The 13,317-nt window shown below is 42.6% G+C and overlaps 1 protein-coding gene across 1 annotated transcript; it reads right to left on the bottom strand.

Moving 5' to 3' along the window:
• Positions 1–948: 948 nt before the first annotated feature.
• On the bottom strand, positions 949–12,608 carry iqck (IQ motif containing K). The gene is made up of 9 exons (XM_088437412.1): positions 12,348–12,608; positions 11,614–11,696; positions 11,129–11,288; positions 10,969–11,066; positions 10,300–10,352; positions 10,127–10,204; positions 9,964–10,048; positions 3,481–3,592; positions 949–1,193 (listed from the first exon to the last, which is right to left on the bottom strand). Exons 1-9 carry the CDS (start codon positions 12,430–12,432, stop codon positions 994–996), a joined length of 954 nt encoding a protein of 317 aa, XP_088293538.1. The 5' UTR covers positions 12,433–12,608; the 3' UTR covers positions 949–993.
• Positions 12,609–13,317: the final 709 nt, after the last annotated feature.

Consider the following 13,317-nt stretch of genomic DNA (forward strand, 5'->3'; position numbering starts at 1 on the left):
TTAAGAGCGGGAAAAGTCACATGTGCTCAGTAAAAAATATTTGTATTGGGAATTTGCAATTTCATTTTACCACGTGTTGTAACGCCAGTGTAATTAGTCTTGTGATTAACTCATTCATTCCCAAAAACGTTTTTAGGTGTTTTTTTTTGTAGTTGTTTTGTTTTCTTTTCTTTTAGGAGTGCAGAAATTCATGACCAAGTATCAGTTCATGTATATTTTTGCATTTTTTAGTGCTGGCCTCTAAAATAGGCCGGTACTGAATGAGGTAAACTTGATTAAAGAGGTAAAAAAAAAAAAGCAGTAGCTCATACTGGTATAGAATAGTTATTTTTCCAACATAAGAAAAAAACATAGGCGAACAGAATAGAATAGTACTTTGTCTGTTCCAAAAGAAAAATGAAAAATTTCATAAATTAACTGGACTCTGTATGGACGTATAAATATATCTTTGGGATTTAATGACTTAAAAAAAAAACGATACTGGTCATAATCACGTAGTAATGAACTGGTAATTAAGTAACTAGTACCAAGTAAATATGAAAAGTACACGATTATATCGAAATATTTTGAACAAATAATGTACTTTTTAGTTATTACATTTATTATAACATAAAACATACATTTTCTGGGTTTACAATTTGGAATTTCCAAGTAGTAAGAAATTACCACACAATTCCAATTCACCAAGTATAAAAATACACCTCCCAGAGTCAATCAAATTATATATATATATAAAAAGATCAATATTATTTGTATTTTTTGATCATTGAATACTGTAGCATTTATCTTTCTCAATGAGCCATCTAACAATTGTAAAAAATAAGAAAAAAAATCATCATCTGTTTCCCCACTTTCCTGATCAACAGGGCACATTGGCGTCCCGGTTTTCCTCCGCTCTCACTTCCTGCCCTCAATGGGATTTTTTTTTTTTAGGGGACAGGGGACAGGGGACAGCGGGACGACAACTTTCCCGACACACCTGGTACGCATCCTCTACTGCGGCGAGAGTGTTTTTGAAGAGCCGGACACGGATTCCGAGGAGTCGGCGCCGGGCGCGGGGCGTTCATCGCCATCCGGGGTGATCACGGGGACGGCGAAGGACATATTCAGCAGGGTCGGGGACGGCACGTTGAGGCACGGGTCGGAAATTTCAGACTCTGTGCTTTCGGTGGCCTCGGTCATGGTTGCGCCGACTGCGGAGCGAGAGAAGCGACGTTTTAGCCTATAAGTTGAGTTGAATCAGCAAATACAGAATATGTAGCTTGCGTCCATTTGGTTTTTGCTATTTGGATACCCGATTCCAAATGTGATCAAATATTTGGATAAAAATGTCCAAAAAAATCTATTTTTGCTCAATTCAATAACAATTCTGAATACATAGGACAAAGCTTTTCATTTTTGGGTAAGCCTTTTTTTGTTGCTTGAATTTCAACCGTGCATAGAAGCAGACTATTTTAACCTTTGGAAACATTCGTGAGATTTTAGAGTACCCCCAATTTGTTTCATGAAAACAAGGGACGCGAAAGCCGCGGCAGTCAATTTTGCTAGCTAAAACAGCTCATTTGACTTTGTCAGCTTTGTTCAAAAGTGATCAGAAAGCACAGCAACTCTCACTTCAAGAACAATTTGGAAGACAAAACACATTTCTACTCAACAATAAATGTCCTTATGTTATTCGGGAAAGGGAGGATTTCTTTTGAAGTTATCCTTGCGTTAGCTTGTCTTCTTTCTGACAGTAAAGCATACAGTTAGCATGCAGGCCGGACGCATGGTTCCGTTGTCCGTGATTTGGCGCCTTCAATATTTGCGTCCCGGTGTTTTCTTTTGAGAGCGCGACGCGTCCGACGCGTCGGAGCGGGGAGATGTGATTCATGAGGTGGCGAGAGGCGCACCTGCGCCTATGCCGTCCCTTCACCCCGCGCCCTCAAAGGGTGCGCATGTGTCCCTCGCGGAGCTTATTGTTTTTCCGCCTGACTGATGCGCACGTCGCGCTGTGAAATGCGAAATGGCAGCTGTTGCCGGATCGGCGAGCGAGCGAGCGCGCGGTCAGGGGGTCGAGGGAAGAGGCGGGCGTGGGGGGGGCTTCCAAAAATAATTCCACTTTTCTCTCATCTTTTTTTTTTTTGGTAACATCACCTCATAAACAACAGCGGAATCAAACTCATCTGACTTGCATGCTGGTCCATCTGTTGTTGTGCTTAGGACAGGGGACAGAGGGATGTGTGAGTGTGGGGGGGGGGGCAGCAGACAGCCCACTCCACCCCCGTTAGATAGAATGTCGGGTCAGCAGCCATGCTGCGGTGAGGAATGTGCACGAGCTGAAAGCGGCAGCAGTTACAATCAGGCGGGGGCAACGTGTGCCCACTTGGGAAAACGCGTTGCCTGGCCATGATCTCAAGGAGTCGCTGCGCAAGTGGCCTTTGCTTTTTTTTTGCCCCCGCAGAAGGCCAAGAGGCAGACTGTCGGTTGGGTGGGTGGTGGATGGATGACATGGGATGGGATGGGATGGGATGGGATGGGATGGGATGGGATGGGATGATGGATGGACGGACTTGGCTAAAGACTGGATGGATGAGGCTAATGACTGGATTGATGGACATGGCTGGGGTTAGGGTTAAAACAAGTAAATATTTGCAAAAGAACAATAAAGGTTATCGTTTTCAAGATTAAATAGCTTGCTTTGGTAGGATATCCGCTTGATATAGGTAGAAGGGCATTTGAAAATCATTGTACTGTACTCTTTTTTTTTTTAATCCGTTTTACACAATGTCCCAAATTAATTGTGGTTATGACCAAAGGTAGATAAATCTAGTGTGTGTGTGTGAGTGTGTGTGTGTGTGCGTACGGGCGCACACATATACACAACAGCTGAGAATGGAGTCTATGTCGGCTGTGACAAAAACGGAATCTCAACTTGAGAGAAACTAGCTTTGACCTTGGTTCATAATACAAGCAAGTGTTGTGCCAGCCACGTTTTCACGAGCATTTTTGATGGTTTGGAATCTTTGTGCTCTTGTTTTGGTTCCGAACGTGGAGATTGGTTTAGGCTACTGCTCAAAACAGGTGAATCTCATGTAGTGGGATACTATGCTGTTGGCCACTGTAAATTCTTGTCGATTTTGTTAAACATTCCTCTTATAACCTTCAACAAAATGTTAAGCAGCGGTTCAACAAATTAACTAGAAAATCTTCGAGAAATTGCTTGATTTTAGCATGTTTGAAAAAGCCCTCGAATGAAAATGTTTTAGGGTGTGGAATGTCTGCACAAATAGAGAAAGACGTGAACGCGCGCACACACACGCACGCACGCGCGCGGCAAGCCCTGCAGACATTTCCTCTCTCGGTCTTTCCTTCCTTCCCTCCTTTCATCCCTGCCCTCATTCTCCGCATCCCTTCGGCTGGCGAGCCACAACGCGACGAAGACTCGGCCTTCCTCGCTCGCTCGACGGGCGCGCCGGCGGGCCCCGCCTTTCCTCTCACCTCGCTTCTCAACCTGAGCCCAGAATTCGGTGACCGCCTTGGGAATGTCACGGGTGACCCTCAGGTTCCTCTGCCACTCGCGCAGCTCCTGCACGTGAGGCTGGGCCCTGACCTACATCAAACACAAACACCAACAAACCACCATCATCTTCATGGGAGATCTAGAAGTCGCATGCATGAAAATGTTTTCCGACGTCGGATAAATTGCGGAGATCAGGTCGGGGTCGAGAAATACGACGCGGTCACGTTTTGCGGTTGTCACTTTGATGTCGGAATTCTGACGATATTCCTATTTTAGCTTCACTTCCGAGTCCCCGCTCTGACTTGATTCTGTGAATTCTGACTTAAGAGTAAGAATTCTGACTTCGGAATTCTGAAGTCAGAATCCTCGCGAATTTAAAATGAGAATTTTTGACTTTATTCTCCGAATACTTCTGAGACTTCTGACTGACCTCTGAGAATAGCCGGAATGGTAACCCTAAATTCTGAATTTTGACTTCCTTGAACTCTCGCTGTTCTCGGAATATCTTTAGTCAGAATTCTCGATTTGAGCTCGGAATTCTTAAGACGCTATGTACTTATGAGTTGAAGAATGAATCGTGGCTGTCGGAATTCCATTTTCAGAATTCTGACTTCAAAAGTGAGGGTATCATTTTCTCTTTCGTCGGAATTCTGACTGGAGAGAATTCAGACCCAAACTCAGACCCAAATTCTGAGAAACGCCAGAATTCCCAACTCTGACTCGATTGTTACGTAATTTACCTAAGCGGTTCATTTCAAGGGAGGATACGTTCCAAATCCTGAGATAAAAATGAGAATTCTGCCAATCTTTTTTCTTCTTCTTCACTGGTCTTAATCCTCCTGTGCGGAAACCTTACTTAACGGCATGGCCTGGACAGTTAATTAATTGACAGCGGCGACAAGCATAATTAACGTGAATCCAGTGGGAAAACGGTCCCGGAACGAATGGCGTCCGACTTCGGAGCTCCCGTGGCGCAAATTCCAGCGATTCATATCAAAGAAAAAGTCAACTTTTTGACTTGCCATCTTTTTAGCGTTCACTGTGACTACTTGACAAAATGGGAGCAATCGTGCGTGCGCTTAGGGAAGATTTCCTTCCTGGCCGCCGCCGCTTTATGTACGGCGGCATTCGGCCGGAAAGGCGGACCTACTTCTGCTCTTGACTCCGCGGCAAACTGGGTGAGCGCCAGTGCGTGTGTGTGTGCGTGCGCGCGTGTGCCACTCGCAGCTCTTTTCGCCCTTATGTCAAGTGGAATCAGCACTCGTGCTGACCCGCTTATTTGACAACAAATGGCGCACGATGAGCGCCCTCAAACAACTTGGCTCAGCCAGTGAATGAATACAGCCGGTTTGAAAAGATGCGTTTTTTCTACCTATATCGTGCAGGGAAAAGCCTTGAATTTTCTCCAAAGCTGACAGTGCGCCTTATAAGTCAAAAAAAGGGGCAAAATGTAAGACCCATTAAACAAACAAAATTGGGTTATTTTAGGGTTATTCATTCGAGCCCAACTTTTTGGGTTGTATTTAAGTTAGGCAGTCTGGTTTGGACTGAAATTGAGCGCAAGTTTTTGTTGTTGTACAAAACATCCCAGTTTTAGATTAAGGCCAATTCTTCATAGAGACCAATAAAGCTGGGTTGTCTATCCATTTCAACCCAACTTTTAGGGCTACATTGCTAACCCAATAAGCTTTTTTTTTTTTTTTAATCAGTTTTTAACTCAATTTGGTTTGTTTTTCGCAAAAGAACCCGTTTTTTTTTTGTACAAAAGATCCCAATTTGGATTTAGCCCAATTTTTCAGAGACCAATAAAGTTGGGCTGCTTTGGGGTTATTCATTTCAAACGAAATTTTAGGAATCAATTACGAGGGTTACTCCTTTTGTTTTGTTGGTTTATTTTTCATAAAACAAACTGTTTTTGTACAAAACCTCCAAATTTTGGATTTGGCCCAATCCCCCTTAGAGACCAATAAAGTTGGGTTGTCTATACGGTTATCCATTTCAACCCAATTTTTAGGGCTACATTGCTAACCCAATAAGCTTTTTTTTTTTTTTTTATCAGTTTTTAACTCAATTTGGTTTGTTTTTCACAAAAGAACCCGTTTTTTTTTTTTTTATGTACAAAAGATTCCAATTTGGATTTAGCCCAATTCTTCAGAGACCAATAAAGTTGGGCTGCTTTGGGGTTCTTCATTTCAAACCAACTTTTAGGAATCAATTACGAGGATTACTCTTTTTGTTTTGTTGGTTTATTTTTGATAAAACAAACTGTTTTTGTACAAAACCTCCAAATTTTGGATTTAGCCCAATCCCCCGTAGAGACCAATAAAGTTGGATTATTTAATGGGTTATTCATTCAGACCCAATTTCTTGGGTCAAAATTATTTTTAGATCAAATAAAAGTTGGGTTAGAATGAATGAGCCATCAAACAAACAAAAGTGGGTCGCCCACGGTTACTAAGTTTCACACGCGTTTTTGCCCTAAATTGATAACCGTTGTGTCTCTTTTTGACTAAATTTGGCTTCTTTTTGACAAAACAGCTCAATTATTTTTGTTTTTTGTACAATGCATTGCAATTTTGGATTTAGCCCAATTCGTCAAAAAGCGAGGTTGCTGTCTGAGTTATTTTGACCCGACTGACAAAGTCCATCTTAGCTCCAATTTAAATTTCGCATCCACTCAAATAGCAGCTAAAGCTTCCCGCGGCTCCAACATCTCCAACGGCGTCGCGAGGGTGGTTTTATACCCCGCAACAACGAGGCTGTCTAAAGAGCCCGACCGCATGCTGAACGTCAAATCAGACAAACAATACTTCCCCCAAACAAATCTGGAGCTTGACTAGCCAACATTTACTCGGAGCGCCAACTCATTTGCGCGTCTCGATTTTCACGCGCAAACAAGCCAAACGCATTTTAGGGGCCCGTTCCGCCCCCGTTTCCCATTTCTCTACGATTCCCTTTCCCCGCCGTTGCAAACGGCAACGACGGCCACGAGGAGCTTCGGCGAGCCGAGCGCTAAACCCACATCCTTTGCATTATTAAACGCTTTACATCATTTCTTTGCTATTTTTTCCTCCCTCTGCCTGCGTCTTTTGGGGCTGGTGCCATGACACTTGGGAGAATAAAAACAACAAATAGATTGAAAATCGTCAAGGTGACACTGAACGATCATGGCCGGAGGCCAAAGTGCGCTGAAAGGCGAAGGCTGTTGGCTGCACGACCACAACTCAGGAAACCCTGCGTGCGTGCATGTGTGCGAGTCCTTGTTTTTGCTACGAGATGGGGACGCAATCCCGGGTTTCGCTGTCTTTGCGGTGACAATTTTGTTGTAACGGTTAGGTGAGAAATGCATGACTGTACGTCGATGAGATGTCCCCGCTACGTTCCAAACCCCGCCGCCTTTCGAGACGCGTTTGTGTGTGGCACGCGCGGCTGAACGGATTAGCGAGCGGTGCTAAGGCCCGCGGTGTAAAGACGCTTACGTAACACGGCAAGACCCCCGCAGCCCTCGGTCGAGTTTGACAGCAGCGAGGACAAGAGACAATCGCATTAAGCCGGGGCTCGTTTTCCATTCGTGTACGCTGTGCGCAATGTTTTCATGCAGATGTGCAACAGCAAACACACGTACGCACAAATCCGTTTTTTTTCTTGATTTCTCTGTTACGCCGCAGTCGAAGCCGCGTCACGCAGGTTATATAACACGAGAGAGTCTACGAGTGTGTGTGTGCGTGCCTGTGCGTGATAGGGAGGGAGAGCTCGGAGCGGCGCAAAGGCCTGACGAGAGCAGAAAATTCAGATGACTCAAAACAATGATCCAACCGCGGATATTATTTCCTCTCAAAAACATTTGCTGTTAAAAATAGAGAACTGACTCAAAGAGGAATTCGTTTGCATATTTGCGTTGGTAAAATGGCCTCTCGGGCACTTTTTTCTTTTGTCAAGTCTACACCCAATTAGGTAAGCTTGCACAAGGAGACGAATTCAATAAAAGAAGCGGACGTGATTGCATTTTGCTGCACTTCATTGGACATTGTAATAAATCAATTAAAAAATTGTAATAAATCAATTTAAATCTGTGTAAGAAGACATTCTGCTAACCCTGGGAATACTGCACTTTTTGTTTTTGCGGAAATTTCTAACATTTTGCAATTTTGGAGAATATGATTTATTCTGGAAAACGACAGGAAGTTATTCACTGGTTTAAATGTTAATTTAACTTGTTTAGATGTGCTGACGAGCCTCGGAGCTACTGGAACTTCCTGTTAGAATTCTACAAATAAAACATTAAGGTAAAAAACAATGCAAAAATGAAAAGAGGATTAAAGATATTCAACAAAGTTAAGTTGGAGTTAAAACAATAATAATACATTTATTGACGCCAATATTTTTTGCTGATTAAATATGGGTTATCATCGGCCTTCTTGAAAACTAATAATGGATATCAGGTATGAAAAAATATTTCAAACAGTGCAATAACACATGCAGTCAGAGAATACTAGCAATACTTATTAAGCATATATTCTTCATGAAAAACCAGGAATATTAGACAAGATGTCATAGTATTCATGAAGCTATTCTTCTTCGTTTGTCTTCATGACCGTATTATACTGCCCTCCAGTGGTCAAAATACACACACCAGTGAGCCATAAAGACCACAATAAACACAATATAATTTGTTATTACTGTAGGTTTTGTAAGTAACACATTATAGAACTTCCTAAGAGGCATTAAAAATGTTGTTGTCGGGGTTTTGGGATGCCGGAATGGATAAACTGTGCGTCCGTACGTTTGGACGGGGAGACGCTAGGTCACATAATAATTGGACTCGTGTCTCAAGGGAGTCAAGTCGGCGGCGTTTATGACTGGAGTTGCAATTCATCTAAATCCCTTTCCCCCTTTGGTAAGCAGAAGCTTAGAAACAGCTCCCCGCCCTCAATAATTAATACCTCGCTACCACTGTCAATCTAAACTGAGCATCAATAGCTTTGTGCACTCGTCCCTAATAAGAAGATAGACTTGAGTTAACTTCTTGATAAAGGGCCTTATTCAGAAATGCTCCCAAGGTTTCCTTTTTTTTTTCTTTTGCTTTGCGAAGGCGCAATGTGACAGACGCATACGACCAGACACACCGAGTCACCGCAAGCCCAAAATATCTTGTGTATCGTCAATAAGTTATGATCCTCTTGAACCTCCGTCAACCTTGAAGCCTATCAGTGATGCGTTCGAGGACTTCGCGGCATCCCAGTACACCTGCAACCCTTGTGCATTTTTTTTGGGACCATTTTTTGGGTCATTTCATTTCACATGTTGTGAACATTTGGGTGAGTTTTCAGCTGTATAAAACTGTACAAAGGTTTATAATATCATGTATTTTTGTGGAGGGGGTGAAAACAAATATCTGTGCCATCAATATCAGATTTACTAAACTTTGGGACCATATTTCTATTCAGAAAGTTTTATATCTGATCATCTGCCGTAGAATTTGGTCACTAATGACAACGCACACACGTTCTGCAAGGGAATCGCTGTGACACAATTCAGGAATAAGTGCTTAGTGTTCCAATTAATATGCTCTCAATTTGAAAAGGAAAATGAACTGCTCCTGTCACGACACTGAATTAGATACCTAGAGAAGCCCTGTTCAAATCTCACAAACCCCCTGAGGTGCCTTCACATACCTCCAAGGGAACTCCAACCCCCATTTGAGAACTGCTTCCCTAAATACTGCTGTTTGAGAATTCAATATCCTAGAGGTCATTGTATTTGTACTTGTTGGTTCTTTTTTCTTGCCAGTAGTGCAACTTCGCATGCTTGTAGGACGGAATGTTACAAAACAGGTCAAACTAGCTACTAGTTGACAAGTGTGTGATGGTAGTGTGACGGACAACTAGTGTCTAGGGTTTTAATAGTTTGGTATTTTTCATTATAGTATCGTTTGGATTTTTTTTCAGCTAGTTACTTTTTGCTAGCTTTTAGCGCTTTAATGCCAGTTTTTATTGATTTTTAATGTTTTGAAAAATGCCTCACTTTTTCACCATTGGTCACCTAGTGCTCGAGTTTAGTGTGGAACTCTGGATGCATCGGAGTATTTCTTCTGTACGTGACGATGGTGGTTAGCCAAGCGATAGGAAAGTGAAAGGAACAAATCTGAACAAACATGACGGCTACATGTACTTGATTGTGCAGAAAGAAATGTCTGCGTTTCCGACATTTTTTTCTCACAGCCGGCATGCAGGAGTGAATTAATCCGGACGTCAAGCGATGACATAAGCGAGGAGATGCGGAATTTTGTTTTTGTTTTCTGCGGGCTCTCAGCAACCGCCATTCAATCAAACACGTGGCGCCCTCTAGCGGTCATTTGCCAGAAGTGCACAAGCAAGTTCAACTCTTGACACGTGAGTGTGTGATTGTCCGGCGTCCCTCGTGTTCTTGACTTGTCAGTGTATTTTATGTGTCTGGCGTACCCTGTAGCCCCTCCAGAAGGACTGGATGATCAAAGCGGCCTGCTCGTCGCTCAGCTGCAGGTAGAGAGGGATGGGAGGCCTCGGACTGCAAAAAGACAAACGTCACAACCGTTTCATCTTTAAATCGTCGCCATGAGAAATATTCTTTCCAAATGAGACTCACTGCATGCTGAGCCAGGCTCGCACAAACGGAATGTTGTTGAATTGGCGGTGGGGCTGCCCTTGTCTGCGGGGGTTGTGACTGGCGTAGAGTCAGACAGAGGAGGAAGAGATATCAACACATTGCGTCGTCTTATTATTCGCAATTGAAATAGTGACAGATTTCATGCGACTTACTTGTAGAGCCACTCCACCAGGAAGTCAATGGGGTTAAAAGTTAGTACTTTCCTCTGAAACACAAAATGAACACGTTTGTGGCATGCTGGTGTGTGTGTGTGTGTGTGTGTTTGTATAGAGAGCGAGAGAGACAGCCATGTGGTAAGGAAAAGTGGTATGGGAAAATGTTTACATATCGTTGTGGTCTCAGTTGTTTTTCAATGATTCAGGGAAACAAGGAAAAACACATTAGCGCACACTGGTAGCATTTTTACACACCTCATTTTTGTCATTCAATTCACCAATGTGTGCTCTAAATATTGTTCTATTTTGTTTTCTAAAAATACTGAAATATCCCGTTGAAATCCAGCCTTTTAATTTGTGTCCACTGTGGTGGACATTTGTTTTTGGTCTCTATCTTTTGACTCATCGGAGCTAGCCTAGTAAGTCCCGGTGTTCTAACATCCTGGCATTTCCAATGATGTCTCACGCGTTTGGGTGGAATGCAATTCACTTTGCCGTCTTGCTGAGACGACGGACACAACAGTGGACACCACTGACTCTCGGGAGGACATACGGTACGACTTGGGTCATTCATTTCTGCCACGCGCACGCCGATTTCACCCGTCGATTGCGATTTGCTTTTTGGTGTCCGAGCGCAAAATATCGAGCGAAAGATAAAGGACGCACCTGCATGCAGCCTTGGTTCTCAGCTTCTTTCAGGACAGCCTCCAGCGCAGGCATCAGCACCGGGAACACCTTCTCTTCCATGTACTGCGTGGCCGGATCTGCACGCGCGCCGCCGCCGTGAGGACGCTTATCTGATCCAAAGCAACAAATGCGGTCTTACGTTGGAACGGTTGTGGAAAGAAAGGAGGGCTGTCTCCCTTTTTGTGGCTGACAGGGGGATGAACTCCGAAGACGGAGAAACCGGCATGGGCGGGGTGGTGCAGAAGGGGGTCCAGGTCTAAGAGGAGCGCGTTCTCTTCCTCATCATCATCCTCAAACGCCTGCAGCCCAGATAGTGAAGCTTAAGGAAAGCCAGGCCCAAAAACTCAAGGCCCGGCCGGGGGCCAGATCTGGCTCGCCGCATCATTTTACGTGCCCCGCCAAATGCTGATTTCACTTCTTCGGTTTTTTTTGTTTACGATCTCTCTTTTGAGCAGATTTTACTGGCCGTTTCAAAACTAGGTAAATGTGTGACAAACGCATTTCAAATCTATTTGACTTCACAGTAATGTGGCCCCTCTGACAAACTATAACAACAATGCGACACCCCGCTCTAGTTGTATATTTATTTAAGACGGTATAAAAAATATTCATTTCAAACGTAACCTTGGTGTGTGACTTGCTGCTATCTCTGGAAGCTTCTTTGGTCTCGTCGGGAGAAGGCGCAGAGGGCAGGCTTGCTTCATAGTCTTAAAAAAAGAAAAAGACACATTTTGCAGGTACCTTATGAACTCATTCAATCCCATGTATATGTCTGATGCTCTTTTTCTTGAGTAAAACTATAGTATTCAACTACTTTGGATCATTTAGTCCAAAGGTAATTTACAAGGTTTTCAATTGAAAAAAAATGTGTTTGGAAAAGACAGGGTCTCAACTGGCTGATGCTAGTTATATTAAACACTAAAGTAACACAAAATGTTCAACTACTTTGGTATTAAAGTAAATTATTAGGTAATCAATCGATTACTTTAGAAAATGAAGTACTAAAATAATTGACTTTAGGTCCACAAGTACTGATATTTTTATCACTATACATAATAAAGATAATAGATAATGAAGTGATTACTTTAGGAACTAAAGTAGTGAAGCAATCAATTATTTTGGGGTTAGTAATTCATATTTTACGTACCAAAGTACTAAATTAAATTGCTTTAGGTACTGATCTAATCAATCATGTTTGTAAATGATCGATTACTTTTCAGGATTCAAGAGTTTTAGTGTCATATGCATAGAAGATCTACAAATGTATTTGTCATTAACAATGTCAGCTGTCATTTCTTGCAGTGAACATGAGTTCAAATTTACATCTGAACTCATCTGCGTTAGCTTTGCGATCTTACCGGCGCAAACCTCCTCCCAAAGGGACTTTTTGCCAGCGGCTGGGTTTAGAATTCGGAGGGACTCCTCAGCTTTGGTGCTTGACATGTTTTGTTTGATAACTTTTAGCGCTGTAACCCGTTTGTAAAGTAAACATGAGCGTTGTAAATAATAGAAATACTCCCCTCAAAAACTCATAAATAAACGCTGTGGTTTTCTTGACGGAGTGCACTGTGTGTTGTTGCCCAGCGGTTGCTAAGAAGGCGGTCGTTGCTAAGGAAGTGCACAATTTATTCAGATGACCACTAGAGGACGCCAAAGGACAAGTAACGACAAAAGGCTGGACGCTTGTTGAACAGTAGAACATTTTCATGGAACATTTTCCATATGTATGATACAAGTTGTTTACTTACTGTTGCAATTGAAAAATGCACTACAAGTGCACACGTGGTGAAGACTTCCACTACCAACCCAGACTAAACCTTCCTCCCCTCCAGCCGAGCTCAACATTACACACATTTTTTTTTTCTAAAGCGTACTGTTCATAAAAGGTTAAAAAAAAAAAAAAGATGTTTTCGAATAATGGTTTCTTAAAGGTAACTTAAAAGTTCAATACAACTGAACTTGGAGTGATTTTCCTCTAGTTAACACTATAGAAAATTGGGTGGAAATATCCATCGATTGATTGCGATTTTTATGAGATGAGCTGCTTCTTGCGCAGCCCTTCACACCACATGATTGTATTATTATTATTTGGATTTTGTCCTAGAACACTCTTGCATACAAAAAAATATTAAGTGGGCCTACGGGTTGGGAGGGGCTGTTTTGAAAAAACAACCCATCGGGACATCATTACTCTGGAGAGCATCAAGAGGACGCCGTGAACATTTCAATTAAAAACACATAAACGTAAGCAAATGACATTTATATCACGGTTCGAAGACAGGCATTATGATTCCCAGGGGGGTTCATTTAATTTCTTTTCCCAACCAA

This window comes from Hippichthys cyanospilos, chromosome 16, assembly GCF_059441005.1.
Source record: "Hippichthys cyanospilos isolate Australia breed blue-spotted pipefish chromosome 16, RoL_Hcya_1.0, whole genome shotgun sequence".
NCBI lineage: Eukaryota > Metazoa > Chordata > Actinopteri > Syngnathiformes > Syngnathidae > Hippichthys > Hippichthys cyanospilos.